This window comes from Aethalodelphis obliquidens, unplaced genomic scaffold, assembly GCF_003676395.1.
Source record: "Aethalodelphis obliquidens isolate GAN/ISIS:26980383/991018 unplaced genomic scaffold, ASM367639v1 scaffold9, whole genome shotgun sequence".
In the NCBI taxonomy this organism is placed as follows: Eukaryota; Metazoa; Chordata; class Mammalia; order Artiodactyla; family Delphinidae; genus Aethalodelphis; species Aethalodelphis obliquidens.
The window spans coordinates 41,145,606-41,173,374 of record NW_020837953.1 but is presented as its reverse complement, the minus strand read 5'-3'; the positions used below and the strand labels follow the sequence as shown (position 1 = coordinate 41,173,374).

Here is a 27,769-nt window from a genome sequence, read left to right as displayed (position 1 = left end):
CCTCTTGAGAAGGGTTTGAGCTCTTGAGCCCAGTGGTGTTTCTAGCACTTTGTCTTTCACATTTTTTGTCCTGACGTTTACAGCGATCTTTCTTCCTCTGGGCCCCCAAACAGATGCTACAGTCAGTGTCCCCAGGGAAATGCAGCATTTCTTTTTGTTTGTTTGTTTTGTTTTGTTTTGTTTGGCCGAACTGCGTGGCTTGCAGGATTTTAGTTCCCCGACCAGGGATGGAACCCGTGCCCCCTGCAGTGGAAGCACGGAGTCCTAACCACTGGAGCGCCAGGGAAGTCCTGCCGCTTTTCTTAATAAATTAAAACCCAGAATACCAGGGCTTATGCCAGATGGAGATGGGCAGGGTGGGGAGAGGGCCATTTCCCAGGGCTCTGACCCAAGATGGCCCAGTGGCCCTTCCTCTTACACGTGGCACAGACATGAGGGCCAGAACATGCAAACGAGCCTTCACCAGAAGCTAAGGGAGAGCAAACGAGAACCCAAGATGGGGCACTGGCCCTCCAGAACACGGCCCACCGAGGGCAGCGCATCTTGGACCCCTCCACAAGGCATCCTCTCCTGGCAGCCACGGCTCCAGGGGGACCAAGAACGTTTTGCGTGTATGTGTTTGTGCTTTTATTTTTCTGGGAGAGTGAGTCCACCTCGTCACTCACCGGATTCTCAGAAGGATCTGTAAACCACCAAAAAAGGTTAAGAACCACAATCCTTAAAGGAGCCCTCCATCCCACCCAGCCCAGCTCCCAAAGCCCTTCCGTTTGGTAGCATCCAGGCCTGAACCATCAGTGTGACCGGAATTTGTCTCACGCGCTGACCTTCAGAGGCACCCACAAGTTACATGATGATGCTGACCCTCAGGCGGGTTTTAAAGCCTCTTCAACCAATTTCCACACCATCACCCCCGGTGTCCTTTCTCCTTCAGGGTGCCGACCCCTCAGCAAGGCAGAGAGCCCGCCAGCCTGGGCTTCCCTCTGTGCACCTGGGCTACCCCTCACCTTGCTGGCACTCTGCACCCACGGCGCACACCCGCTTTGAGGGCATGATCTGCGCCACTTGCCGAGGGCCTGGTCATGGCTCTGACCAGGGGTCATCCAGGAAGACCCTCAGAGACACTGAGATTCCTCCAGGTCTAGACTCGAGAGAGAGAGGACGGACGAGGCTTCTCTGCGCTGCCTGGGCTTTCCTGCTTCACCCCCTTGTCTCCACAGCCCGCTCCCGGCCTGAGGTCCTGCCCTTCCCCAGGCCAGTGACCACAGGACTCAGCTCATCGTCCAGCAGGACCTGTCCCTCCCTTCCCCCACCCCCCGCCAAGCAGTCCCGTAGGGCGCCTCTGGTGGTAATGTGGGCCATCGTCCACAGGGTCCTCTCTACATAACCTCTTCCTTGGGCGAGCTAGGACCCTCCCTTGGCCATGAGACCAGCAGACGACCCAGAGTCCCTCCAATCACCCGGCTGGCTTCCGGCAGGATGACTGCAGAGGTGTCCTTAGGAGAGTCACAATTCCTCTGCTTGGCTTCCCAGAGCTCCCTGGTGTGCAGCAGACTCCTGTGTCTTGGGACCTGTGGACGTTCTCATTGATTCAGTGGCCCTTATGGTCCTTCAGGGCTCTGTTATAGAGCCTTTCATGACCACATTTTGCCAGTGAGCCAAAAACCCAGGCCAAGGGCCATCGTGTTGGTAAATTTCCAGAGAAACTCGGGCTTCTTTGCCGTTCAGGTCTCATGAGCCTGGGGCATCTTGAACTCGTCATTCTCGAAGCCCTGATTTAATTTAACTGCGTTGTTTCATCATCCGTAATATGAAGACACCAGCACCAGGGAGGCGCTCAGTAAAAACTGGCTGAACTGAAGTAGAGGACTTTGAACATCTGACCTGACAGATGTTTCTGTTATAAGCATTCGATGAACATTTATTGAGTGCCTGCTGTGTGCCAAGCACTGCACCAGGCTCCGGGGACCTGGAGAGGAATACAGGAGACGTCGTCTTCAGGACACAAGGTCTAAGGCACAGAACGGCAGCAGGCAGCAACTCCTTCTCTCCCCAGGCGCCCTTGCTGATTACACGAGCTGCTCGGGCTGACAGCCTCAATATTTATCTCACAGCCTGCTGCCAACGAAGCAATCACGGAAGAGCGCTCCTGGCCCTGGACTTCCCACTGGATAATCTTCCGAGAGCCCGAGACGTGTGTGTGCTGACCATGTGCGTCGGCTGGGTTAGGCGGGCACACCTGAAAAGTCATTAGAGCCTGCGGTCCCCCTCTCTTGTGTGGGCACTGCCCCTTCCGGTGAGAGGTGAAGGTGTTAATTACCCATAATGACCGCTAAAGGCGTGCAGAGCCTTCTCACCGATTTCTCCCAGACCCAGCGACGGAGGCGCCTCCCCCAGCCTTGCAGCTGCAGCTGCACCACTCACCTCATCCCCCTCCCCTTTCTTTGTGCTGCAGCTGGAGCTTTTCAGAAGTCAGGTCATCAAGGCCACGTACGGACGCGTGAAACCGTTCCAGGACAAACCCGTCTCCGATCAGCAGGTTCGTGCCTCTTCCCCGCTTTCTCCTTCAGGGACCCGGGGCTCCAGACACCGGGAGCACATGTTCCTGGCTTTCGTGGGTGGCACATATTCTTCACGCTGTTGCTACACCGTAAAGATTTGTTAGGATTTTCTGGGACTTCCTGGCTTTTAAAGTAAAAGCCAGTTAAACTCCCTTGCAGTGTTTCTGTGAAAATCCAATTAAACCACCCAGGACCGTGTCTGGTCTCCAGACCCGCACGGTTAACCTCCGTTAGTCCCGCGAGGAAAGGGGCGGCCTCAGCATGGACGGTGCGTCCTCGCTCGCTCGTTCCTTCTGAAGAGGCATATGGCAGTGAGGGTGGGCCTCTGGCTGTAACAATTGCCTTAGTATTCTTCCGTTTATCCTCTCCAACCCTGGGTGTCAGCGCGCGGGTCAAAAGATCACCCCACGGGCTTCTCTTGGAGAACGTCCTTTTTAGGGGCCCACAGCATGAGGCTCAGCGTGATGAGTCACTCCCAGAATGCAGAAGAATCTAGAACACACTCGTGACCACATGACAGGCCTTTGGCTCTTAAAAACCATCTCTGATCCTGGGAAACATGCCCTGGTGACAGAGCCGACATCCACCCTCCAGAGCCATCGCCAAAACACGCCAGGACCTCCCTCCTCTGAGCTGAAGCTGAAGCCCTCCAGGTCCCCTCCCCCCAGAGCCACCCTGCATTTTAATTTATTTATTTATTTATTTATTTTTGGCCGTGTTGGGTCTTCGTTTCTGTGCAAGGGCTCTTTCCAGCTGCGGCGAGCAGAGGCCACTCTTCATCGCGGTGCGCGGGCCTCTCACTATCGTGGCCTCTCCCATTGCGGAGCACAGGCTCCGGACGCGCAGGCTCAGCGGCCACGGTTCACGGGCCCCGTTGCTCCGCGGCATGTGGGATCTTCCCGGACCGGGGCGCAAACCCGTGTCCCCTGCATTGGCAGGCGGACTACCAACCACTGCGCCACCAGGGAAGCCCCACCCTGCATTTTAAATCTTTTTTTTTTCTTTTTCTCACCAGTTAATAGAGAAGATCACCAGGGTCACAGAGGACAATATCAACTTTCGGCAGAAAAAGTGGACCCTGCAGAAGGAGACCCAGCTCAGCAGCTGCAAACAGGAGGAAATGACAGAGAACATCGTGAAGCTGAAGACATCCTTAGACAGTTGCCAGGTGCCCCCTTCTCCATTTCTCAGATGTCCCCTGTGTCTCGTTTTTGTGCTCCTTGTTCAGGAAATTGTCCAGCTCTGCTTTTAGTCCACCTTTTCTCTTGTTGGAGAAATCTGTTTGGGATCAGAAAACAAAGGACCTCCAGAAATGCCTCCCAGGTGAACTTGGTGTGGCCAAGGAGAAGCTGCCCGACACACTCCAAGTATTGCCTTTGGGAGGCCCCAGACCCCGGGGAAAAAAACAGCCCCGTGTTATTTCCAGAGAAACCAGAGAAACATTCTGCTCTTTATTTGCATTTTTCTTTTCTGTCCCAGCAGCGGAAGGCTGCTCTTAGCCTTGTTGCCTTTGACTTTGGAGGAGATGCGACCAGAGGGTCTGGCAGAGCCCCCACTTCGTGGCCCCCACGCAGGGGTCCAGCTTATCACATCAGGCAGCTGCTTCTGCTTTCTCTGGAAACACGCAGCTACTATTTGGGGAGTCTGTGCAAATGCTGGCTTGTCAGCACTCTTTCAAATCAGGAAACCGCACTTTATGACCAGCTTGTGTGTTGATCTCAGCAAGAATTCTGTAGCCAGATTTGGTTCTCGTTTCAGCCAAATCGTCCTTGGCAATTTGGCTTTGGAAGTGCCTACACCTAAACAAAGGGTCTCTTTGACCATCCAGGGTCCAAATTAGAGTGCACATGAAATAAAAGCTGCCTCCTTCCTTCCGCCCCCCAAAAAACGCAAGTAGAACTGGGCCGTCACAGGGCGGACAACATACGGCGCTGCCTGCTTCACGGGCACGTCAGGAACACTGCTCTTCGCGGGTCACAACCGTCAGGTGCTATTTCTGGCGATGGTGCCCGGGCTCCTCACGACCTCATCTCTTTCCAGGCGTGCATGAAAATGTCTTGCTGTAGCAGTGACCTGAAGAAGGAGGTCGACCTCCTGCAGCACCTGCAGGTGAGCCCACCTGTCTCAGGGCTCCAGAAGGTGGCGCTGGACATCTTGCGCCTGTCACTGTCCTGGCTGGAGGAAACGGAGCATCTCCTCCACGAGGTGGGGATCCAGTTCTCCAGCTCCGACAAAGGTGATTGCAACTCTTTTCTCACATAGTTAGTTGCATGACTGAAATATTGCGCTGAATCTGATCACGATGGGACATCTGTTGAGGGAGGCTTCTTAGGTATGTGGCCAAGTGTTCCCTTCTCCAGACTTCACTTTGCTTCACCACTTGAGAAGCAGTGTTCCTGGAAAAAAGTACACAAGTGAGACGTGATTACTGGAGAAAAATGAGATGCAACAGAGGCAAAAGGAAAAATCGAAATTATGCTAAACCTTCTCTCTCCGAAGTAACCATATATACACATATATATAGTAGAGACTTCTTTAGAGCAGTTTTATGTTCATGGCAAAATTGAGAGGATGATACAGAGCTTTCCCAGGTAGCCCCTGTCCCCACTCATACACAGCCTCCCCCATTATCAACATCAGCACCAGAGAGGTGCAGTTGTTAGAACTGATGAACCTACATTGACGCGTCATAATCACCCAAAGTCCATGGTTTACATTAGGGTTCACTCTTTTTTTTTAATCTAAATTTTATTGGAGTGTAGTTGATTTACAGTGCTGTGTAGGGTTCACTCTTGGTGTTGCCCATCCTATGGGTTTGGGCTTGGACAAATGTGTGATGACACGTATCCACCATTATAATGTCATACAGAATCGTTTCACTGCCCTGGCCTTTCTCGCCTTCTGAGATGGTCCATGCTCTGTCTGTGGAGTGTGTTTCTCTCTAAATAAATCCACTTCTTACCTATCACTTTGGCTCTCACTGAATTCTTTCTGCGATGAGACATCAACAACCTGAGCTTCATTAAGTCCTGCAACCAGCAGGTCCCCCAATAATGAGGCCAACCCCAGAGAGGACCCAGAGGCCCTGTAAGTCACAATGCTCCACCGGGAAGACGGTCCAGTCCTGAAGGTGCCTTTGACCCCAAATCTACTGCCATAAGCAGAAGCCAGGGAGCACGGTGGGTGATGTGGTTCAGATCAGACCATCTCTGAGCAGATGGGTGGATTCTGTGCACAGAGCCCTGGTATTAGGTCAACTCGATTTATGAGTTTCACTTCTCAGGTCACTCTGTAACTACCTAGTAACAGAAAGTACAGAGAATTCATTAAAAGCCACCGTGGAGTCCATAGAGGGGAAGTGAGGTGGGTGAAGTTACAGATCAGGGACATGGGAATAAAGCAAAATGATGATAACCCGTAAACCAGAATATCTGATATTCTAGAAATTGAGGAAAGTACAGCTACAAGTTTAACAAAATAAAAAGAAGCAAAGGAGAAGCCAGCTTCAAAGCCAGCCTATGCAATTCCTCCACGGCAGCGCACGTCTCTCTGACTGAAGCCTGGCCCTGCTGTTCCTCAGTGCCTTCCTATTAGTGTCTTAAGTAATCAACATCTCCAGGAATCCCTCTGCAGTGTTCAGGAATTCACCTCGTCATGGGGAAACTTGTGGTTTGAGGACTTATGTTTTTTGGAAAACTTTTCTTTTCAAAACTGGACATTTTTATTCCAAATAAAAGAAACTTATCCAAAAAAAAAAAAAAGAATAGTTTCACTGCCTGGAAATCCTCTGTGCTCCCTCCCCGCGGCCCCCCAGCCCCTGGCAACCACAGATCTTTTTACCGTCACCATAGTTTTTGCCTTTTCCAGGATATCATGTAGTTGGAATCATACAACTTTTCAGATTAGTTTCTTTTATTTAGTAATATGCATTTTCGTTTCCTCCAAGTCTTTTCATGGCTTGATAGCTCTTTTTTTTTTTTAAGTGCCAAATATTAGTCCATTATCCATTCACCCACTGAAGGATATCCTGGTGGCTTCCAAGTTTTGGCAGTTATGAATAAAGCTGCCATAAACGTCCATGTGCAGGGTTTTGTGTGGACATGTTTTCAATTCCTTTGAGTAAATACCAAGGGCGCGATTGCTGAATCGTGTGTTTAGAGTACATTTAGGTTTTTTTTTTAATTCATTAACTTAATTTTATTTATTTTTGGTTGCGTTGGGTCTTCATTGCTGCACGCAGGCTTTCTCTAGTTGCCGTGAGCAGGCGCTACTCTTCCTTGCGGTGCGCGGGCTTCTCGTTGCAGTGGCTTCTCTTGTTGCGTTGCATGGGCTCTAGGCGCGCAGGCTTCAGTAGTTGTAGCACATGGGCTCAGTAGTTGTGGCTCGCGGGCTCTAGAGCACAGGCTCAGTAGTTGTGGCGCACGGGCTTAGTTGCTTCGCGGCATGTGGGATCTTCCCAGACCAGGGCTTGAACCCGTGTCCCTTGCATTGGATTCTTAACCACTACGCCACCAGGGAAGTCCCTAGAGTACGTTTAGTTTTTAAGAAAACCACAAAACTCTTTTCCAAAGTGGCTGTTTTGCGTTCCCACCAACAATGAATAAGAGTTCCTGTTGCTTCACATCCACGTTAGCGTTTGGTATTGTCACTACTATCATATTTTGTGTGTAACTTCCAGGCATTTTCCCATGGAAAGAGCTGTGTGATTCTAGGCAAGTTACTTCCCCTCTCTTTGCCTGTTTCTTTACCTGTAAAATGGGGATAATAGGGAATACTCACCCCTTAGGATTGTTGTGAGGATTAAAATGCATTGATATCTGTAAAGTGCTTAGAATAGTACCTGGCATAAAATAGGCACTACCTATATACATGTATGGATTTTTTAACTTTACAAAAGAATAATGTCATATTATACCCAATTTCCTTTAGTTTCGTTCCTAACAGTACATCAGGAACACCCTTCCATGTCAATACACACAGACCTACATCATCGCTGTCACTGATGGCAAGGAATCCCATTCTGTAGGATGTACTATAATTTATTTAGCCAGTCCTCTATCATGGGCATTTAAGATGTTTCCAGTTTTTCACGCTTAATAGATGAGGCTGACATAAATATTATTCACACATACCTGTTCATCTTATCTTTATCATCCTAGATGTGGAAGGATATGAACCACTTCCATTCAACAAAGATTTATCGCAGGCCTCCTAGATACCAGGCACAGTGCAGGATGGAGATATAATGGGGTCAGAAACAGGTAGAATCCAGGTCATGGGGTATATGGATGTTGGCTGTAAAATTCCTCCCTCTTCGCTGTACATTTGAAATCTTTCATAATAAAATATTGGGGAGCTAACAGGCACTATCCCTGAGCTTGTAGATCTTATGGTCTCAGGGAGGAATAGGGTGGGGCATTAAGTGAAAAATCACTCACATGTAAAACTTTAATCGTGACAGTTGCTTTGAAGGAGAAGTGCAGGGCTCTGACCTGGTCAGGGACGGCAGGGCACCTGCAGGACGCATAGGAGTTATTTGCCAAAGAGGGGAGGGGAGGGCATTCTCATGGTGGGGCCGGGGGCTTGCAGAGCCCTGGTAAGAAGCTCTGCTTTAACCTGAGAGCAGAGAGAAGCCCATGAAAGGTTTTAAGTAAGGAACTGATGGAACAGGCTTGCATTTGGAGACAGTCATCTTGGCCACGAGTGGAAAATGTACAGGAAGGTGGCCAGCACAGAACCCCGGGAGAGCAGTTAGGAGGCTGTCACAAGACACGATGGTGGCCCTCACTGTGGCAATGGAGGGGATGGAGCAAGAGAGATTCCAGGGGCACTTAAGAGATGAATCAACAGGCCTCAGTGATGGAGTTAGATGTGGCTAGAAGGGAAGTGATGGAGAGAAAGGGGGTTACAGATCTCCAGGTTTCTGGCTTGTGTTAAAAGTACAGATGTGGTTCCTTCACTAAAATCCAGAGTAAGGAATGCCGCAGGAGGACCAGGTTGGAGGGGGAAGATGAGTGTGAGGTGCCTGTAGACATCCAAAGTGAGGTGCCAAGGATGCAGCTGTCACCCTGGATGTCCAACCATATCAGTGATATGGCCCCGGAACCCAGAAGAACATGTGCCACATAGCGGGTGCTTAGTCAGATGGGATGGATGGACGGGTGGATGGATGGAGGATGACTAAAGCCATACGTGTGAATGGTATCACTAGGAAGAAAGTGTTGAATGAGAAGGGAGAGCCCAGGGCCACACCTGGGAAACTCCAACATTTATTATTGATCCTTCTTGCCAAATCGCTCTCCAGAGAGGCTGCACAAATTTGACATTCTTACAATAATGAATAGAGGAGTGATTTTCAACTCAGGTGATTAAACAGCCCCAGCCAGGATATCTCTAAGGTAATCCAGAAGGTGGTGTGAATTTCTTTTAAACGTCTTTAAAAAGAAAGGCAAAAATCAAGATTAACTTTTCTGTAAGTGCCTGCCCCTCACAGATAGCATAGAGAAGAGGGGGGCTGGATTTCTCCCAGCAACCCAGCCCCTCCCCAACCCCAGTATTACTGTTGTTGTAATCACGGCAGAGTCTGAGTGTGCATGAAACCAGGAGAGACGTGGCCCACAGTTCTAGCTGTTCTTCAAAATCAGAACTAAAACAAGGAAAGACCATGATCTCTATCCTAGTAATAGCGGGGCCAAGCAATGTGTGCACTGTCCCCTCCCCAGACTTCAGGAGTCACTGAAGCCTCTGTCTCTAAATCTAGTCATACGTTACCATAAAGAAACATGGGTTGCAAAATTAAGCCATCAGGGGCTTCCCTGGTGGCGCAGTGGTTGAGTCCGCCTGCCGATGCAGGGGACGCGGGTTTGTGCCCCGGTCCGGGAAGATCCCACATGCCGCGGAGCACGTGGGAAGTTAGTGAGGACGGCCCATTCTTTATTCATTCATTAGGAGAGGAAGTTGGTGGTAAAAGGCATTTTATCTTCCAGAACTAGCAATATTATGGCAAAGCCCCAAAAGCCTAAAAGAATGGGATGAACTAGAGTATCCCCTGTATTCTCTGTATTAGGTACCGCTGTACCTAGTTCCTAGAGGCATCTACACAAGGATGGTGGTGGTGAGGATGATGGTGAGGATGGTGAGGATAATTAAGGTGATGAGGATGGTGGTGATGAGGATGGCGATGGTCATGGTGGTGAGAATAATGATTAGATGGTGATGGTGACAACGGTGGCCATCATTCATTATTGAGCACTTATATTCTAGACAATGTTCTAAGTATTTTCCATACATAACCTCGGTTCATCATCACAACAACTCTATAAGGCAGGTAACATTATCCTCATTTTAGAAATGAAGAAACTGGCTCAAAACCTTTTTATGTGTTAGTCCACCATGATAAGTGATTCAAGGTACTTCCCATTACTGAGTCCAGCAGGGGATCCCCAGTCACGCATCACCACACACAAACAGTCCTAAGAGCCTTCCGTGTTCACAGTTCCTAAGAGGAGGGTAGGAACCATGGTTTGTTTAACTCCTCCTGGGCACTTGTCACCGTGCTAGTTGTTTTACATGTACTGTGTACTTTCATCTTCCAAGAGCCCAATGAGCCAGGTACTATTGTTGTCTTTATTTTGCAAGTAAGGAAACTGAGTATCCATAACATTAAGAAACGTGCTCAAAGTCGCACAGCTGGTACATGGTAGGGTCAGGACTCAAACTGAGGTCGTTGTGATCCTAGCACTTGTGTTTTTTCTGTGACCCCACATGCGCTCCGAAGATCCAGAGGGGTACCAGGTACACGCCCAATTCCTAGAGGACAGGTTCTGTCATTAACTTGAACAGAGACACACCTGAGAGTTTCACTCCCTGGAGTGAAGGGCGTCTGAGGCACACCACGGGCCTTGCCCCAGCAAAACCCCATCTGCATTATAGCGAATAATTCTGAGTTCAGGCTTTGGAGACCGGCTGCTAAGGTTTGACTCTCAAGTGTGCGCTTACTCATCGTGTGAGCAAGTGTCGACTTCTGTGTGCCTCTGCTTACTTGGCTATAAAATGGGGTTAAGGTCTCACCAGGTAGTTGTGAGGATTAAACGATGTGGTACCCAAATCATGGGGTCACACGTAAGCCTTAGTAAACGGCAGCTGCCGTGAGCATCAGCCTTGAATACTTGTTGATTTAATGTGAACTGAATGTGGACGGCAGGCAGATGGATATGCGCACAGGCAGGGCAGCTTGATTGGCTCACGCCGAGGTGCCTTTACCTGTGACCCCTGCCGCATCTCTATTTGACAGCAAGTCAGATTTTCTTAGCCGTGAGCACTCAGTTCTCTTTCCAGGCCTTCTTCCTCGGCTCTTGACAACGGGCTGCATTTCCTAGCTGCCGAGTGGTAAAGCTGGGACTCCGTCCAGGTCCCTCTGACCACAAAGCCCCTTCTCTGAACCACCATACTACCTGCCTTTTAAAATACTGTCCTAAGGGATAAAACGCATGTAACGAGCTGGGTCTGTAAAATCCTGGAATAAATCCCTCAGGGAAATCCAGGTTGCGTAAGTATTGCTGGATCATGTCATGAGCAGCCCAGGAGATTGGGGTCACTACTAAAGATCTGATTGGTTAAGATATCACCTAACACCTGTCAGAATGGCCGTCACTGAAAAGAACACAAATAACAAGTGTTGGCGAGGATATGGAGAAAAGGGAACCCTTGTGCACTGTTGGTGGGAATGTAAATTGGTGTGGCCACTATGGAAAACAGTTTGAAGGTTTCTCAAAACACTAAAAATTGAACTACCATATGATCCAGCAATTCCACTCCTGGGTATTTATTCCCCCAAAATGAAAAACACTAATTCAAAAAGATACATGCACCCCAATGTTCATAGCAGCGTTATTTATGATAGCCAAGATATGAAAGCAACCTAAGTGCCCATCAACAGATGAGTGGATAAAGAAGATGCAGTAGGGAATTCCCTGGCGGTCCAGTGGATAGGAGTCGACGCTTTCACTGCTATGGCCCAGGTTCAGTCCCTGGTTGAGGAACTAAGATCCCACAAGCTGCATGGCATGCCCCCCCCCAAAATATAGATGTGATATAGATATATCTATGTATATCTCTATGCAGTGGAATACTACTCAGCCATAAAAAAGAATGAAATGTTGCCATTTGCAGCAACATGGATGGACTTGGAGGGTACTATGCTTAGTGAGAAAAGTCAGACAGAGAAAGACAAATACTGTATGATATCACTTTTATGTGGAATCTCAAAAATACAACTAGTGAATATAACAAAAACGAAATAGACTCACAGATATAGAGAACAAACTAGTGGTTACCAGTGGGGAGCGGGAAAGGGGGAGGGACAAGTCAGAGGTAGGGAAATAAGAGGAGCAAACTACTGTGCTCACTTCAGTAGCACATACACTAAAATTGGAACCATACAGAGAAGAAGAGCATGGCCCCTGTGCAACGATGACACGGAAATTCATGAAGCGTTCCATATTTTTGTGACCTGAATGGGAGGAAATTCAAAAAAGAGGGGATATATGAATACATACAGCTGATTCACTTTGCTGTACAGTAGAAACTAACACAACATCGTAAAGCAACTATACTCCAATTTTAAAAAAGAGGTACAAACTACTATGTATAAAATAAGTAAGCTACAACGATATATTTTATAGCACAGGGAATATAGCCAATATTTTATAATAACTATAAATGGAATATAACCTTTAAAAATTGTGAATCACTATGTTGTACACCTGAAACATACAATATTTTACATCGACTATATCTCAATTAAAAAATTAAAAAGCTGTGACCTAAAAAAAAAAAAAAATCTGATTGCTGAAGGATTACTGTGTGGTCCCACTGGAAGATAGGAAACATCTAAGGAGGACCTTAAAAGTTAGCTCCCCTCTCCTCCTGCCTGGTTTCTCAGCTTCTTTTGATAAGGGAAAGAAAGGACTTCTTACATTTTTCTTTGCAAGCTCAGTTGACTGTGTCTATTTCTGCAAGATTTTGTTGCAAATAAAAGGCTTCCCTGCATGCATAGAAAATCGCTCTTTCTCAGATATCCAAGATATGCAGTATTTTTATGTGAAAAAAAGCAAGTTGTAATACAATATGAACAGTGTTCTCCCCCCCTTTTTTTTTTTTCAAATGCCACTATCTGACCACAGGAGAAATCTGGTGGAAAAGACATATAAGTGTTGAGAGTATTATCCCAGCATGATGAGACTGCGTGAGCCTTGACTTTCACTCAGTCATTCAACAACTATTTATTGCAGGCCTACTGTGTGCCGGCCACTGAGGATACAGCGGGGGGACACTTTCCACTTTATGGGTTTCTGCCCTGTTTGGATTTGTGTTAACAGGCATGTGTAACTTTTGTAACCAGAACTATAATCAAGAATTGCTTCTTCTCCCAAAGAAGAAAATCCCTCTTTCCAACAGCCCAAGTCAGCATCACCCATCTCTGCCATCTCGGGGTCCTCCGAGTGCCCCTCTCCTCACGCACCCTTCACATCAGCCAGCCCAGCCCTTCACTCTCCAGCCTCTAGTCTCTCTGAAAAGAGAATGACAGACCTAGGTCTGAATTCTGATCCTACTGCTTACCAGCTCCATAGCTTAACCTTGCTGAGAGTCTGTGTCTCACCTATAAATGCAAACACATTGCCTTGCTGGGCTGTTTGCAATGATCAGAAAATATCACGTGTTAAACTCCTTGCATGGTGCCTGGCACACAGCAAGTGGTTAATACTGAATCGCTATTATTATAATCTTCTTCTTCTCACTCTTCCAAGCTGGAAATTCTCAGCAAGTGGCATTGTCAGAGGTCAGGGGCCCAGGCACGAGCCTGTTCAGCTCCCCTCCTGTCTCTCTCCGCACCCATCTTTTCTCCTTTCCCTCTATCTTCCCTCACTACGTTCTCTTTCCAAATGCAGCTCTTCCCTCCCTGAGTCTCCCCTTCTCTCTCCCTCCCAGACCACCTTGTGCACAAGCTCCTGAATCATGACCTCCTCCTTCAGCGTACACAGCCTCTCACTCCATCTTCTCCTTTGTCATCAAACATGCGCTTCAAGCTGGTGCATCTTCACTGGGACCACTGCTTCTTCAGCTCCTTTTCTACCGCTCGTACTCCTGTCCCATTAAGACCTTGAAGTGCGTTACACCCTGTGTGCTCACCACCAACTTCCTACTTTGCCTCTTTGAAAACTGACGTGGCCCCCCTGCACTGAAGCCCCACCTTCCTCCGCCCACCATGTTCTCTCTGGCCTACCCAACCCTCTCGGTTTGCTTTCTTGAAACCCTCTCATCTTTGATAATTACAGCTTGGGTGGGTGATGCTCCTGGCAGCCAGTAGGCAGAGGCTAGGGATGCTACTAAACGTCCTACAGTGCCCAGGACGGCTCCCACAACGAGGACTGTCCAGCCCAACACGTCGAGAATGCTGCAGTTAAGAAATGCTGCTGGCTCCTTTGTCTCTATTACATCCCGGTTATTTTTCTGGAAAAAAAAAAAAAACACCCTTCATTAAGCCAACTCACTGCTCCATCAGAAGCTGAAATAGCAGTGACTCAGACCCTGGAGTCACACCACTGTGAGCCCAAGCCCTGGCTCAGCCATTTGCCAGCTGTGTGGCGTCCAGCAGCCACATGTCTCAGAGCCCGACTGCCTCATGTGTAAAAGGAGGCGACGGCGGGACAATACAGTGGGGTGATGCGCTGATGGCTTGGCAGAGGGCCGGGCACACAGGTCACACTCATGACGTTTCAGTGATGTTTAAATCAAGTTTATACTCTTTAGGCTACTGTTCTAGGCTGGCCACAAATGGAACTCAGCTTTCCATCCCAGCTCTTCCCTCTACGCCTCCCCTCCCCCATCATCTGCTCTACCCCAGTTAAGCTCCACCCTCTTCCAGAACATGCACTGCATTTCCCCACCTCTCATCCTGCCTCCTGCCTTCACCCCCCGTATTAGTTTCCTATGGCTGTTCTAACAAATTACCACAAACTTAGGGGCTTAACACAACTCATATTTATTCTTTTACAGTTCTGGAGGCCAAAGGTCCAAAATCAGTTTTGCTAACGTAAAGGCAAGGGGCTGGTTCCTTCTGGAGGCTCTAGGAAAGAATCCGTTTCCTCACCTTTTCCAGTCTCTAGACTGGAAAAGGCGAGGAAATAAAAATTCCCCGCTTTCCTTGGCTCATGGCAGAGGAGCATCTTCAACTCTCTGCTTCTGTCACATCACCGGCTCTGTCTGTCTGTAGTCAGACTCCCTGTGTCTGCTTCTTGTAAGAACCCATGCGACTATATCGGGTCCACCCAGCTGATCCAGGATAAGCGCCCCCATCTCAAGATCCTTAACTTCACCACATCTGCAAAGGTCCTTCCGCCCTGTTAGGTAATGTTCACAGGCTCTAAGGATTAGGACCCAGACATCTTTGGGGGGGGAGGCATCATTCACCCAACCACATCTTCCATTCTGAAACGCCATCCCCTCCAACTCTGCATACCCACCAATGCCCACGCCCAGTGGGTCCTCAGCCACCAGTGATCACTCCAGGTGAATGATGGCCCCTCCTCTGGGACCCTCACACTTCCCCACTCCTTCAGCCATCACTTCCACGCCACCTGGAGTCCCTGCCTGTTTCCTCCCAGGCACGTAGACCTTGTCTCTCACACTGAATGGCTTCATACCATCCCCTGCTCAGCTCACAGTGCTGCACACGGTAGACACTTAGTCGGTAGGAGCTCTGCAGATGGTTTTTATTGTCCTCCCACAAAAAGAAACTTGGACTTGAGCCCAACCGAAGCTGATCAACAATTTAAAAAACACAAGGTGGGGCTTCCCTGGTGGCGCAGTGGTTGAGAGTCCGCCTGCCGATGCAGGGGACATGGGTTCGTGCCCCGGTCCGGGAAGATCCCACAAGCCGCGGAGCGGCTGGGCCCATGAGCCATGGTCGCTGAGCCTGCGCGTCCGGAGCCTGTGCTCCGCAACGGGAGAGGCCACAACAGTGAGAGGCCCGCGTACCGCAAAAAAAAAAAAAAAAAAAAACCACAAGGTGGATGGCAATTCACGTTTCCTTGATGGGAGGGCAGCGTTGCCCTCACCCACCTGTCGGCAAGCTCTGTGAAGACATTATTCAGAAAGCAAAGGAAGTGAATTGAATTGATACTTACCTTCTTCTTCCTTCTCTCTTTAAGGATTGTCTTTGTATCTGAAATACCTTCTGGAACATTATAAAAAAATTACAAGCTGGACCCAGGAACTTCAGGTAATCTTTGAACTTCAGAAGTTCATTTCAGCTCCTCCTTAGAATTTACCCAGCCCTGAGCATTTTAACTGTTTCTCCTCTGTTAGGTAGTCAGCACACATCCTCCAAAAGGTGAAATGATACCTCCATTTGCACACGAAATGCTTCAGACAGGGTGGCTGAGATCTCCCAGGAGGGCAAGGAGGCTTGTCTTCCTCTGTCAAAAACCAGAAAAATTTAAATGCCATCAGATCTTTACAATTGTTTATTAAATGCTGTGGAAGAAGTACAGCTAGCCACAGTATAGGCAGCAGAATTACGAAAAGTTACATAATGTCGACATTGTAGAGGCAAAATTATCCTTAGGGATTGTATCTCTCTGGTAGCTATTGCCGTATTAATACTGTATAATAAACAACCATAACACTTTTAGCAGTGTTCCACAGTTATTGTCTACTGATCACACATCTGGGGCCAGCGCTAGGTGGGTCTGCTGGTCTTGGATGGACTTGCTTACATGTCTGGGTGTTGGCTGGGCCTTGGTCGATATAGGCTGGCCTCCGCTGGAGCAGCTGTACTCTGTTCCACGTGTCCCACGTGTCTCTGATCCTCCAGCAGGCTGGCCTGGGCACGTTCTCATGGTGCTAGCAGAGGAAGCAGACATCGGGAAGAGAAAGCAGGCCCAATCACGGAGTGCTTTTCAATCCTCTGCTTGTGTTATGTCTGCCAACATCCCATTGGCCAGAGCAAGTCACATGACTGAGTTCAGTGTCAGGGGGCAGCATATGGGTGGGCACTGCAAGTTACAGAGCCAAAGATATGAATAGAGGAAGGGTGAAATATTGGGACCAGCATTACGATCAACCCCAAAGACCATCTGGTCCAGGGGTCAGCAAACTTCTTCTGTAAAGGGCCAGATGGTAAATATTTTAGACTTTGCAGGACATACAGCCTCTGCCACACTTATCTGACCAGCCGTTGTAGAGCAAAGGCAGCCATAGACAGAAGTAAATGAATGGGCGTGACGGGCATGCTCTGCTCCAATAAAATTTTATTTATAAAAATGGGCAGTGGTCCATATGTGGCCTGCAGACAGTAGTTTGCCACCCCCTGATCTAGTCCATTCTCCTTATTTTACAGAGATGGACAGTGACATTCAGAGGCTAGGTGACTGTTTCAACGTCACACAGATAGTTGGTGGAAGAATCAAGACAAAAGCTCAGGCCTTCTGGCCCTAGCTCACTGCTTTTTCTCTTACACTCAGCAAATAATAACAAATAAGTCTAACTACCATTTACTGAGCACCTACTATGTGCTAAACACTGCTAAAAGCTTTCCATCATTATCTCATTCTTACAACTCTAAGAGGTAGATACTAGTATTAACCTCGTTCTCTATACAAAGAAGTGTCTAGAAAGAACTAGAGCTGAGATTCTATCTAGATCTAGAGTCTGAGCTCTTAACCACGATGCTGTACTACTTCCCTATTAGTTACTAAGCTAAGCATCATTTTTCTGTGTTTTGAAGAAAGTTTCGTGAACCTTTGTCCCGCCCCCAAAGGGAGTGGAAATGACTCCTGCGTTAGTCCTGTCCCCCATCAGCTGCAGTTTCCCTTCACCTCATTTCAGATCAAGATCAACAGTTCTCAGGAAACTCAGCAGTATTTGCTGCAAGAAAAGTTACGGCAGCATCTGGAAGAGAAGGAGAAGCTGATCGAGGAAAGGCTACAGCAAGAGGAGAAGCTGAAAGCCAGAGTCAAGCGGCTAACGGAAGAGAAATCGGTAAGGTGGCCCCCGTCCTTCTCTTTACTACTGGAAACTAATGAAATGGGCTTTCCTATGAGAAACAGAGGGCGCGTACTTAGATGGAGAAATCTCAGCAACTCCTTGTTGGGAACTAAATTAATTAAAGAGGGTGAATGATGTAGGAGGAATTAACATGAAGCTTGAGTCCTAAAACTCAGAGATCAACTTGAAGATCAACTTGAAGAGGCAAGGTTATTGAAATGTCTAGAAATGGTACTTTGTTTATATACTGCAGCTGATTTTATTGATACAAATCCCAGTCGTTACTGCAGGTCCCGGTTTGTGTCTAAGTGTGTGCAAGACCAACCAATAGTATTTCAGTCTTCTGCTTTCTCTTCATGCATATCAGGGGAAACACATGGGGCTTCCCTGGTGGCGCAGTGGTTGAGAGTCCGCCTGCCGATGCAGGGGACACGGGTTCGTGCCCCGGTTCGGGAAGATCCCACATGCCGCGGAGCAGCTGGGCCCGTGAGCCATGGCCACTGAGCCTGCGCATCCGGAGCCTGTGCTCCGCAACAGGAGAGGCCACGGCAATGAGAGGCCCGCATACCGCAAAAAAAAAAAAGAAAAGAAAAGAAACACATGGCCAAAACTGCTACTTACTTTTCCAGAAACCAGCCAATTAGAGGATACTTTACAGCAGCGCCTCTCAACTCAAAGGTGTCCACGGATCACATGGGGATGTTGTTAAAATGCAGATTCTGATTCAGCAGGTCTTGGGGGCGGGGGGGAGCCTGGGGGGCTCCCCAGGCTGGGAGTCTTGGGGGGAGCATTTCTGACCAGCTCCCAGCTGGTACTGATGGCACAGCTCTGCAGACTACATTTTCAGCCACAAAGTCTTAGAAGAAGGTTTTCCCCAAGTTGGCCGATAAGAACCACCTGGACGCTGGTGAAAAATATAGCTTCTTGGGCCCCACCCCAGACCCACTGAATCAGAATCTCAGGAGAAAGCCAGGAAACTGCACATAATGGGCTGATTCTCATCCTTGTCCTTGCGTTGGCCCTTTCTGATATTCAGGGACCCACCATGAATTTAACTACCTCGGTCGCCATCATCCTAGATCAGTGGCTCATGACTTTGGCTGCACTTTTGTCACCTAAGAGATTAAAAAATACTAATGCCTTGTACCCCTCCCCCCACCCCACCCCCAGGTTCTGACCTAACTGGGGTGAGGGTGTGGCTCAGGCACTGGAATTGATAAGCTCTCCCTGGTGGTTCCAATGTGCAGCCACGGTGGAGGGCCACAGCATGCTGCCCCTCCTCCACCCCCCTCAAGATAGCAGCACCAGATCCGCTGGACCCCAACTCCCCCCCAGCACCTCCTTTCTTCCCCTGAGAAGGACTGGACCTGCCGTTTCCTCCACCTTCACCGGGAGAAGCTTGGTGACTTCCTGCTTGGACCATCCTTCTGTCACACACCCTCACTCTCCAGATGTCTCCAAGAGGCAAAGACCTCTGCCTGCTCCCTTTCATCCTCTAGTTCACGCCCCGCTACCTCTTCTCCTGTCTGCCTCTTTCTCTGCCTTTCTGCCTTTTGTGAAATAAAAGATTAAAAAGGAAGAACCACCTGACCAAAGTCACCTGTGAGCCACATAAGGTACCATTCACAACAGCCTTAAATCAAGGCAGCTCCCTCCAGAAGGACAATCAGATATAGAAAAAGCCAGTGCCATTCCGCAGAGAGGGAAATAGAACCAGAAAGAACCTAGCAATCTTGAAAATCTCCACCAGGCTCTCCACCTGTTCCCTCCCTCCTCTCTGGTTAACTTCTCCCTTTGCCAAATGTCTTATTTTAGTTTTAACTTTGGTTTGACTTGTTCCCACTGTGGATGTACAGTATTGCAGCCCCAGCATGTTCAACATCACCTTGGGCTCCGGCCTGGGCCTCCCAGACGCCCATTTGTAACATCGATTCCAACAGATACAGGGTTTCAAGGGCTGACATCGACCCCCCTTTAATCACAACAAAGCTTAGCACGCACACCAGGCCATGCAGAGGGGGACGCAATGCCAGGGACCCACCAAGACAGAGCGCCGCTGCTCATGTCCACTGTCGTCCCGTCGAGGGTCATCCTTCCCCAGACATGCACATTGATCAGCTCGACCCCAGGGACTCATCTGAAAGTACTGTTCCAGACTCCAGTGCCAGGTGCCCCGATTTTAAGTGAACCTCCCGCATACCACATGACACCATCACCCCCACCCTTTCTAAAAATATGCTTGTCCGAATTCATTAATTAAACTCCTCACGAGTCCTAACTTGTCTGAGGACTCTGTTTCAAGGGTAAGAAATTCTAGGTTCCCTTATGGAGCCAACATTCTTTTTTTTATTATTTTTTATTTATTTATTTTTTTATTATTTATTATTTTATTATTATTCTTCTTCTTCTTATGATCTGTTAGCAGCAGTCCTCTGATTTGTGCACACACTAATGGTTTAAATCAGGGAGCAGCAAACTTTTTCCACGAAGAGCCAGATAGTATCTATTTTCAGTTTTGCGGGTCGTATGGTCTCTGTTGTGGCTTCTCAGCTCTGTTGTTGCAGTGCAGGGGCAGTTGTAGGCAACCCACGATGAGCATGGAGGGATGCCAATAAAACTTTATTTACAAAGAAGCAGGCAGCAGGCCAGATTTGGCCCAGATGCCATAGCTTGCCAACTCCTGTCTCTAGGGTCAAAGGGACCAGGGTTCAAACTCCTGTTGACGTGATTTACTAGTAAACTGAACAGATTCCTTAATCTCTCTAAGCCTGTTTCCTCCTTTGCAAAGTTGAAATGACAGAAGAAATGATTAATCTTTACTAGTGAATAGTTATCATGTGACAAGTATTTCATGTTCGTCATCTCATCTGCTCCTCACATCAACCCAATGCAGGAAGCACTATTACTGTCCCCATTGTACAGACAGGGAAACTGAGGCTTCTAAAACTTCTCACTTGCCCAAGACTATACATCTAGGAAGGATCAACCGGAGGCTCTAATGTGGGCCTGCCGACTCCAGACCCCGGACTCTTAGCCCCTAAGTATACTGCCCACCGTTTTCTGTGGCAGTGAGAAGTGAAAGAGTTTTCTTGTTGTGAGAAGTGAGTGACTCCGTGCAGTGCCTGGCACAGAGTCCAGATCCCTACTATGGTAACCATGTCTATTAAACAACAATCATGACTTTCAGGCTTTGGAGGAAACCATTTCTCAGGAGAAAAGCAGAGCAAAGGAAGCATTAGAAGAAGAACAGAGCAAAGTCCAAGAGCTGGAGAATCGCTTAACCCGCCAGAAGGAGGTACGCAGCTCGGGGAGATAGTTGGCTCCAGCCCAAATCCGGCTTGAGGGCCAAATGGAAGAAGTTTAGAACCACAGATGATGGGGAGAAGCGCGTGGCAGAGTTTCCTAGAGTGATTTGTCCTTGGGAGGGCTCAGCTAGTCTGGGAAGAAGCAAGGGGGACTCTAGGAGAGAACCCTAGAGCTGTAACCTTCACAATTAGTTGGAAAAATTGTAAACAGCGTAAAATACAGCCTTAGATAGGCGACAAGTTGGGATTGGTGACATGAGCATGTACAGAGATTGTATCCCAAATCCCAAAAATGGAGGAATTACAGAATCGTGGGACTTCAGGGCTGCGTGTATCCTCCAACAACATCCTAAAATCATCCAGCCTTCAGCTCCACCACCAAGGAATTTTCTGCAGCCCAGGGCAGTCTATCCCAGTGTTGATGCCTTGGGCTGGTGGAACATTCTTCCTTTAGGTTGAATTGACCCAGACTTTCTCCCAGAAGGGTTTCAATCCTCCACCCGCCCCCCGGGCTCCTGCAAGACCCGTCTATTGAATACTTTCTCTTCCACAGAATAACCTTTTATAGATGCTTGAAACTAGAGGCACCCGCTCCTCTCCAGACCCAAGTGCCATTCCCAGTCCTGGAGCACGGCCTTGTTCCGCTCCTCTGAGCTGCTCTGTGCTCCAGAAGCCACAGATGGGCAGCTCACTGGCTGAAAAGGGCCTGCAGACATGTTACGTTTGGTCCTAGAGTGTTTTTTCTTGAATTCATAAACTATACTGAAAAATCCAGATTTCCACCCTCTCTTGAAAAGTTCAGAAATCTGGCCCTCCTTTCCACTTGGCAAAAACGGGCCGGAGTGGAACCAAGTAGCAGAAGTTTGCCACAGTCCTCGCCATTCCCTATTGCATCACACACAACCCACTTCACTTTGGGTAACTGTCGAGCCCCTGTAGGCATCTGAGTTTGCAACCCATCATCTGTTTTCTTCCTAAAGTTTTTGTAGGCAAAACTGGACACAGTTCTCCAGCATTTAGTGGCCTAGAGCAGGACTCTTCTCTCCCTCGTTGAAGATGTTGTACTTCTATTGATGTGTCCAAAATGGCTTTTGGAAAAGCCCTATTACAGTGTTCACTCATACTTACCTCGTGGTCACCCTCAGATCCCTGAGTCTTTTTTACAAAATGTTTTCATTAGCGCTTCGGTCCTGGGGCAGCGCAGAGGAGTGAGGAGTGCAGGCTTTGCAGCCTGGCTGGGCTACTTACTGGCTCAATACCTACCTTCTTTAAAGGATGGCTGTGAAGATTAGAGATAATGTACACTAAAGTGTTTGACCCAGAATCATCTCTCAAAGAATGGTAGCTATTAATACTATCAATCACTGTACTTCCACTTCTGTTTAGGTACTTGCCTCCTACCAATCCCCCACTGCATCCCTACTCCTCAGAGGGAAACCCTGGCCCACCCACCAGTGAGGGAGAAATAATGAGCCTGGTGGGCAGAGCCCATGTCATTTGATCCGATCCAGAGAGGGAAAGTGTTTATGTGTTGGGTCTCACTCAGGTTTCCGGCGCAGCTGTGCTCTGCAGGCCTGTGTAAACAGTGTCAGTACCTGGTCCTGAGTTATTTCTCCAGGGGTGGCAAGGAGGAGGAGGGTGTCACAAGGGTTCCCGGCGGCCAAATGCCACTGAGAGGTCATCAGCACAAAGATGGGGAAGCCCCTGGATTTTAGAGATCTCGAGGTCACGGGGCACTTCGGGAGGGAGATTTAAGGAAAGCCTGGTGGTGGACAGCCCCATGGCAGGGAGGAGCTGTGGCCGGGTCACCCAGGCCTAGGACAGCGTCAGCCCACTTCTCCCGGCAGGACCTCTCCGTGGCTTCTTGTCAGGGGAGCCTGAGATTAAAATCCCAGACACAGACTTAGATCAACCTCAAACAGTGCTTTGATTTTTCTTTCTATTAGACCTTCCTCCACACTGTCAGATGCATCTTTAAGGACGACAGAATCACTAGGTCATAATGCGGGTTTGGAGGTAACGTTAACGGTTAATTCCCACGACCTGCCCAGGAGCGTGGGAGCAAAGTGGCCCGGGGGGGAAGGGACCTAGGCGTGAGTCGCACGAGGACAGGCTTCCCTGTAGTGCGTAGCGCCCGTCTCGGCTGCCGAGGAGCTGCCGAGAGCAAAGTCCCGCGTGTAGACGTGAGATCAGGCGCAGTGGGGCAGGAAAATGCCTCAACCCGAAACCCTCCTCAGACCTTCGGCTCCCTCACGTCTCATGGGAGACGCCAGGCTCCCGCGATGTTAATGCGCTTCTGCTTCGTTGGGGCTGGTGTTGGAACAGATGAGTGTTGGCGTTTTTTAAACTGCTTTTCACTGCAAAATATATAAAAATGTGTAGTATTTCCTCCATATTATGGATTAGATATTTTTGCAGACCAATCTCGGACCCTAACCACCAGCTATAATGGAAACCGTGTTCCAAATTCCAGACCTCTGCCAAGCTGGTGTTTACAACACAACCCGTTTGAGAGTTGAGGTGCCCTTTCTTTTTGTTTGTTTTTTTTTAACATAATGATGATGAATCTGAGGTGCCCTTTCTCGCAGTGACTGGAAACGGGGGCCTTACCGGCAACTTCTAGCCTTCTGCAATTTGCATAAACCATTTAACTGAACGGCTTATCGGCAAGCTGCTTCCTAGATGAAAGTCCCTGACTGCGGGCACTAATTACCAATCACAGCCCTCGCGTCCTCCCAGAGCTTCCCTTGTGAGCTTTGCCCCCGCCCCCCTAGAGATTGTTACGTGTGGCTCATTAATTCAATACACTGCCCTCCTCTAGAAACCTGATTGTCTCTCAGAGATTTACTTCAACAATGGGAAATTCCATTATTAATGAGATTCTTCTTCTTCTTATCACAGAGGCTGCCTGGCACAATGATAAGAGCTCAGACTCTGAAATAAGACAGGCTTGGTCGCCTCTGCTGGCTTGCTCCCTGCCAGGGCCTCCACCCGCAGGCAACGTGAGGAGTTCAATCCTGGCCTCACCACTGACAAACTTCATGGTCCCCGCACCCTCACCAACTTTCCGTTCTTTAGTTTCCTCATCTGTTAAATGGTGACGCTAACTTCTCTGATGAGGTTGCCGTGAGAGTGACGGGAGTGAGAAGCGCTGGCCTTGGGCCCTGGCACGGAAGACCAACCCTCAACGTTTGAGCTACTGTCATTATTAGTATCATCGTTATTAGCAATTTTCCCCCTAAATGTGCAGGCAACCAAAAAAGACTGGTCATTGATTTTCAGATTTTGGAGAGCAGCATTGCCCATGAGAAAAGCAAAGCAAAGGAAGCCTTAGAGACAGAAAAGAGAAAAGTGCGAGATCTGGAGAAGCACTTAACCCAGCAGAAGGAGGTCTGAAAAGCAGAGAGAGAGAAATTGGGTGGTGGCAACCAAAAGCCCTTTGGAAGGAGCTCCAGAACCAGATGTGAGGCTGTGTTTCGGTGCCCTGAGGTAGAGCAGGTGGTAAAGCGGGCAGGTGGGGAGCCGTGCCTCCGTTCAGAGTGGCCGATATCACAACATAGGACTCACCAGCTGTATGACCCTAGGGCAGATCACCTAACCTCCTGTGCGTCAGTTTCCTCATCTGTAACATGGGGAGGGGTACAGTCCCTGCCTCGCGGGATTAAATGAGTTAGTGTATATTAAGTACTTAGAACTGCACTCGCACACAGAGGGCCGTCTTCAAAAGCACTGCTGGCCAACTACCTAGGGAAGGGAGTTGCACTCCAGGGGAGACCCGCTGGGTAGGAGTCTGGGTCAGTCCCTCAGCCAGCATCCTCCTCGTCGTCGAAAAGTATTTATGATGCACCCAGCGTGAGCACAGTAGGAAAACACCCTCTTGGCGCCAGCCTCCTAGTTTCATAGACTCCAAAGTAGACCCTCCCTGGGCCGATGGACAGATAGAGACACAAACATTGCAGCGTAAGATGGAGTAGACGGTACACAACCAGCTCACACGGTGGTCACATCAAATAAGCACCAGGGGTCAGTGCCTTCTGGAAGAGATGAGAAGCACACCCTCAAGGACAGGGTGATGTGGGAGGGGGAAGGGGTGTCCAAGTGCCAGGCCCAGGCCGAGCCAGTGACATCCACTGCCACCAGCCTGGGGACTGGGCTTACCAGCCGGAGCCGCCACGAAAGGCAGGCCCCAAGGCTCAGAGGAGGGATGAACGCCCGAGTCATGCCGTGAAAGTCAAAGAAGGGCTCTCGGACCCAGGAGGCCAGGTGGCCGTGCCCTCAGTGACCTGTGATGGCACCTCCAGGAGCCGGACTGTAGGGACAGAGGGGGCACACACAGACATGTGCCGGCCCTCATGGAACTTCCAGAAACAAAGCTGGTGACTCAATGAACTGTTTAATTCAGTTTTATTCATCCATCTGCAAATATTTACTGAGTACCTACCACGTGCCAGACCTTATTGGGTGTCAGGGATACTGCAGAGCACTAGACGGACCACGGCCATGCCCCCCACTCTAGGGCGGAGGACAGACAACCATGTAAACAAACACAGGTGACTCCAGAGCCACAGGCTGTGGGGTAGACAAAACCAGGGTGGGTTAGAGAGTGGCCCGCCAGCGGGGAGGGCGTCTCCAAGGAGGTGACCTTGCGTAAGAACTGGAGGGCAGAGGGAACACCACGGGAACATCTGCGGGAAGAGAATGCCACTAGGTCAGGGGTTCCAAGTGCAAAGGAGAGGGACCGGAGTTTGCCAGAGGGACAGGGGCAGGACGGGAAGAATGAAATCAAGCTGGAACAAGACGGAAGCCAAATGGGTCAGAGGAAGAAAGCCGGAGGGAGACACACAGTAGGCGAAGCGAGGCATGGCAGCAGAGCTGGGCGGGCTAAAAGTGTCGATTCTGGTCCCAATTCCAGCTCTGCCCCAACATGCTGTGTGACTCTGGGCAAGCCCCTTGCCCTCTCTGTGTCCCCATCTCTAATGCGGGTGCAGTGACAGAGGTTTGTTTCGAGGAGTCCGTGCATGCATTGTGACCACCTCCGCAGGTGAGGTCAGAGTCCCGGTCGGGTGGGGAGGATGGAGTGCATGGCGGGATATGGGGGCTGGACAGGCAAGCAAAGACCTTGGGAGTGAGGCTGTGCCAGCCCCTGCAGGGAAGTGAGGTCAGAGTCCACACAGGGCGAGGGAGCTCCGACACAGAGCGAGCCTTGTTAAGGGGTAGAACCCAAACTGCGGTCATAGCTGCCCCCAGATCAGCCCTTATACAGATGGGCCAGGGGTGGGGCTTTAGAGTGTGGGCTCCCGCTGAGCAGGGTGGCAGACTCTGTGCCGGTCTACGTTTGAATACACAAGCATGTCTCCTGCCTCCAGGTAGGGTGGGGCTGGAATCAGGAGGACAGCTCAGGCCAGGTCCAGAAGCCAGGTGGCAGGGTGGCTAGGGCAGGGCACTGGCATCTGAACTGGCACCACCACTTCCAGATGGTGTGACCTTAATGCATTACTCATCCTCTCCCTGCCTCACTTACAGCCTCTGTGTCCTCACGTGCAGAATGGGGGGCAGACGCCACCTGGGGGCTCGCGTTCAGTGCACGGTGCAGGGGCTCATGTTGCAGAATTTAGAGCGTGGGCAGTATCATCATCATCATTTTCATTTGTAATTTGCCAAGCGGCGCAGAATAAGAGAAGGGAGGGTGCCCTCCCGTGGGGCATGTGGCCTCTTACGTCAGGCAGGACACAGACTCGCAGGGTGGGGTCTGGACAGTCTTAGGCAGACTTGGCAGTGGGAAAATGCCAAGCCCATGCAGGGAGGAGAGTCAGAGCCCAGGTGGGGCGGGGAGGCCCGTGTGCAGAGCAGGGCAGGGGGGATGGAGGCCCAGGATGTAATGCTAGAACAGCAAGGCTGTCGGGAAGATCCTCTTTTCTCCAGAGCCACCCACCCCCAAAGTGTAACAATGTCAGTAGATTTTCTTTTTACCCAATAATGCATGTTCACTAAAGAAAATTTAGAAGATACAGACCAGTGAAAAGAAGAAAATATAAATTACCATAATCTCAATTCACCCCAAATAGCCATTATTTATATTTTGGTACATAGCTTTCCAGTCTTTTGTTTATGCATATATAAATTACTTATTTCATTAAAATGTTATTCTTGCAAACTCTTATATTTGTACGGGAGGCATAACTACAAGAGTTTCAACAACTGCAAACAGGGTTTCTCGACCCTACTCTGGCTATTTCCCTCCTGGGGCTTGTGTAGTTGAAGCTGGGCTCCAATCCCCTCTCCATCACCGTATCTGTGGGGTATATGTTCTCAGTCCCAAACTGTCCTGGGCTTCAATTTCTGGACCCAAGCCTTTGTAGGCTGGAGAGAGACCGCCAGTGTCCTTTGAAGCCACAGGCGTCAGGCCTGCTGGCACAGGAGGTGTATCCCCCCACCCCCTCCCGCCCCCCACCCCTGCCCTTTGCCTCTCCTGCCCCACCTCCCAAGAAGCCAGGTACTTCCCAACAAGGGACCACACTGGTGCCGTCACCTGTCCGTTTAGTAGTTTAGTTCGCGGCTCAGCGCCAAATGTGTTGACCTGAACACTTACCAGCCTGTCACTTCCTGAACACCAGCCCAGAAATCCTGAAAGACGAATAACTCTCTCTTTTAAGGACACAACTAACCAAGACGTGACTTGCGGGTTCTCACCATGCTGGGCACGCCACCCTTCTCACCTCTCTCTCCAGCGAGCACCCAGTTCCTTGAGCTCTCACTCCCAAACCCTGACTCACTGGTGTCAACGATTACTAATCCTGGCTTCCCCTTGCTGTTGTCACTTCCCTTCCTTTCTCGTGCACACACCCTCAAACCGCTTGT

The 27,769-nt window shown here is 49.4% G+C and overlaps 1 protein-coding gene, 1 long non-coding RNA gene and 1 other non-coding gene across 8 annotated transcripts in view; 2 read left to right on the top strand and 1 right to left on the bottom strand.

Moving 5' to 3' along the window:
* FHAD1 (forkhead associated phosphopeptide binding domain 1) overlaps positions 1 to 27,769 on the top strand; it is a 132,794-nt gene that overhangs the window by 71,243 nt on the left and 33,782 nt on the right. The window contains exons 11-16 of the mRNA XM_027110100.1: positions 2,453 to 2,536; positions 3,574 to 3,726; positions 4,599 to 4,794; positions 17,448 to 17,605; positions 20,794 to 20,901; positions 24,194 to 24,301. Of these exons, the coding sequence (XP_026965901.1) occupies positions 2,453 to 2,536; positions 3,574 to 3,726; positions 4,599 to 4,794; positions 17,448 to 17,605; positions 20,794 to 20,901; positions 24,194 to 24,301 (807 nt within the window). The remainder of the gene's footprint in view (positions 1 to 2,452; positions 2,537 to 3,573; positions 3,727 to 4,598; positions 4,795 to 17,447; positions 17,606 to 20,793; positions 20,902 to 24,193; positions 24,302 to 27,769) is intronic.
* LOC113622174 (uncharacterized) lies at positions 11,840 to 27,705 on the bottom strand. 6 transcript variants are annotated; one of them, XR_003433440.1, is made up of 5 exons: positions 16,337 to 16,640; positions 15,746 to 16,036; positions 13,893 to 14,069; positions 12,536 to 12,624; positions 11,840 to 12,069 (listed from the first exon to the last, which is right to left on the bottom strand). It is a non-coding gene; the product is annotated as an uncharacterized LOC113622174 (long non-coding RNA). The 6 variants fall into 6 exon arrangements; XR_003433438.1 differs by having other exon boundaries at positions 12,536 to 14,069; positions 16,337 to 16,588; XR_003433436.1 differs by lacking the exon at positions 11,840 to 12,069 and adding an exon at positions 27,501 to 27,705 and having other exon boundaries at positions 12,308 to 14,069; positions 16,337 to 16,463.
* On the top strand, positions 11,958 to 12,064 carry LOC113622488 (U6 spliceosomal RNA). The gene has a single exon (XR_003433534.1). It is a non-coding gene; the product is annotated as a U6 spliceosomal RNA (small nuclear RNA).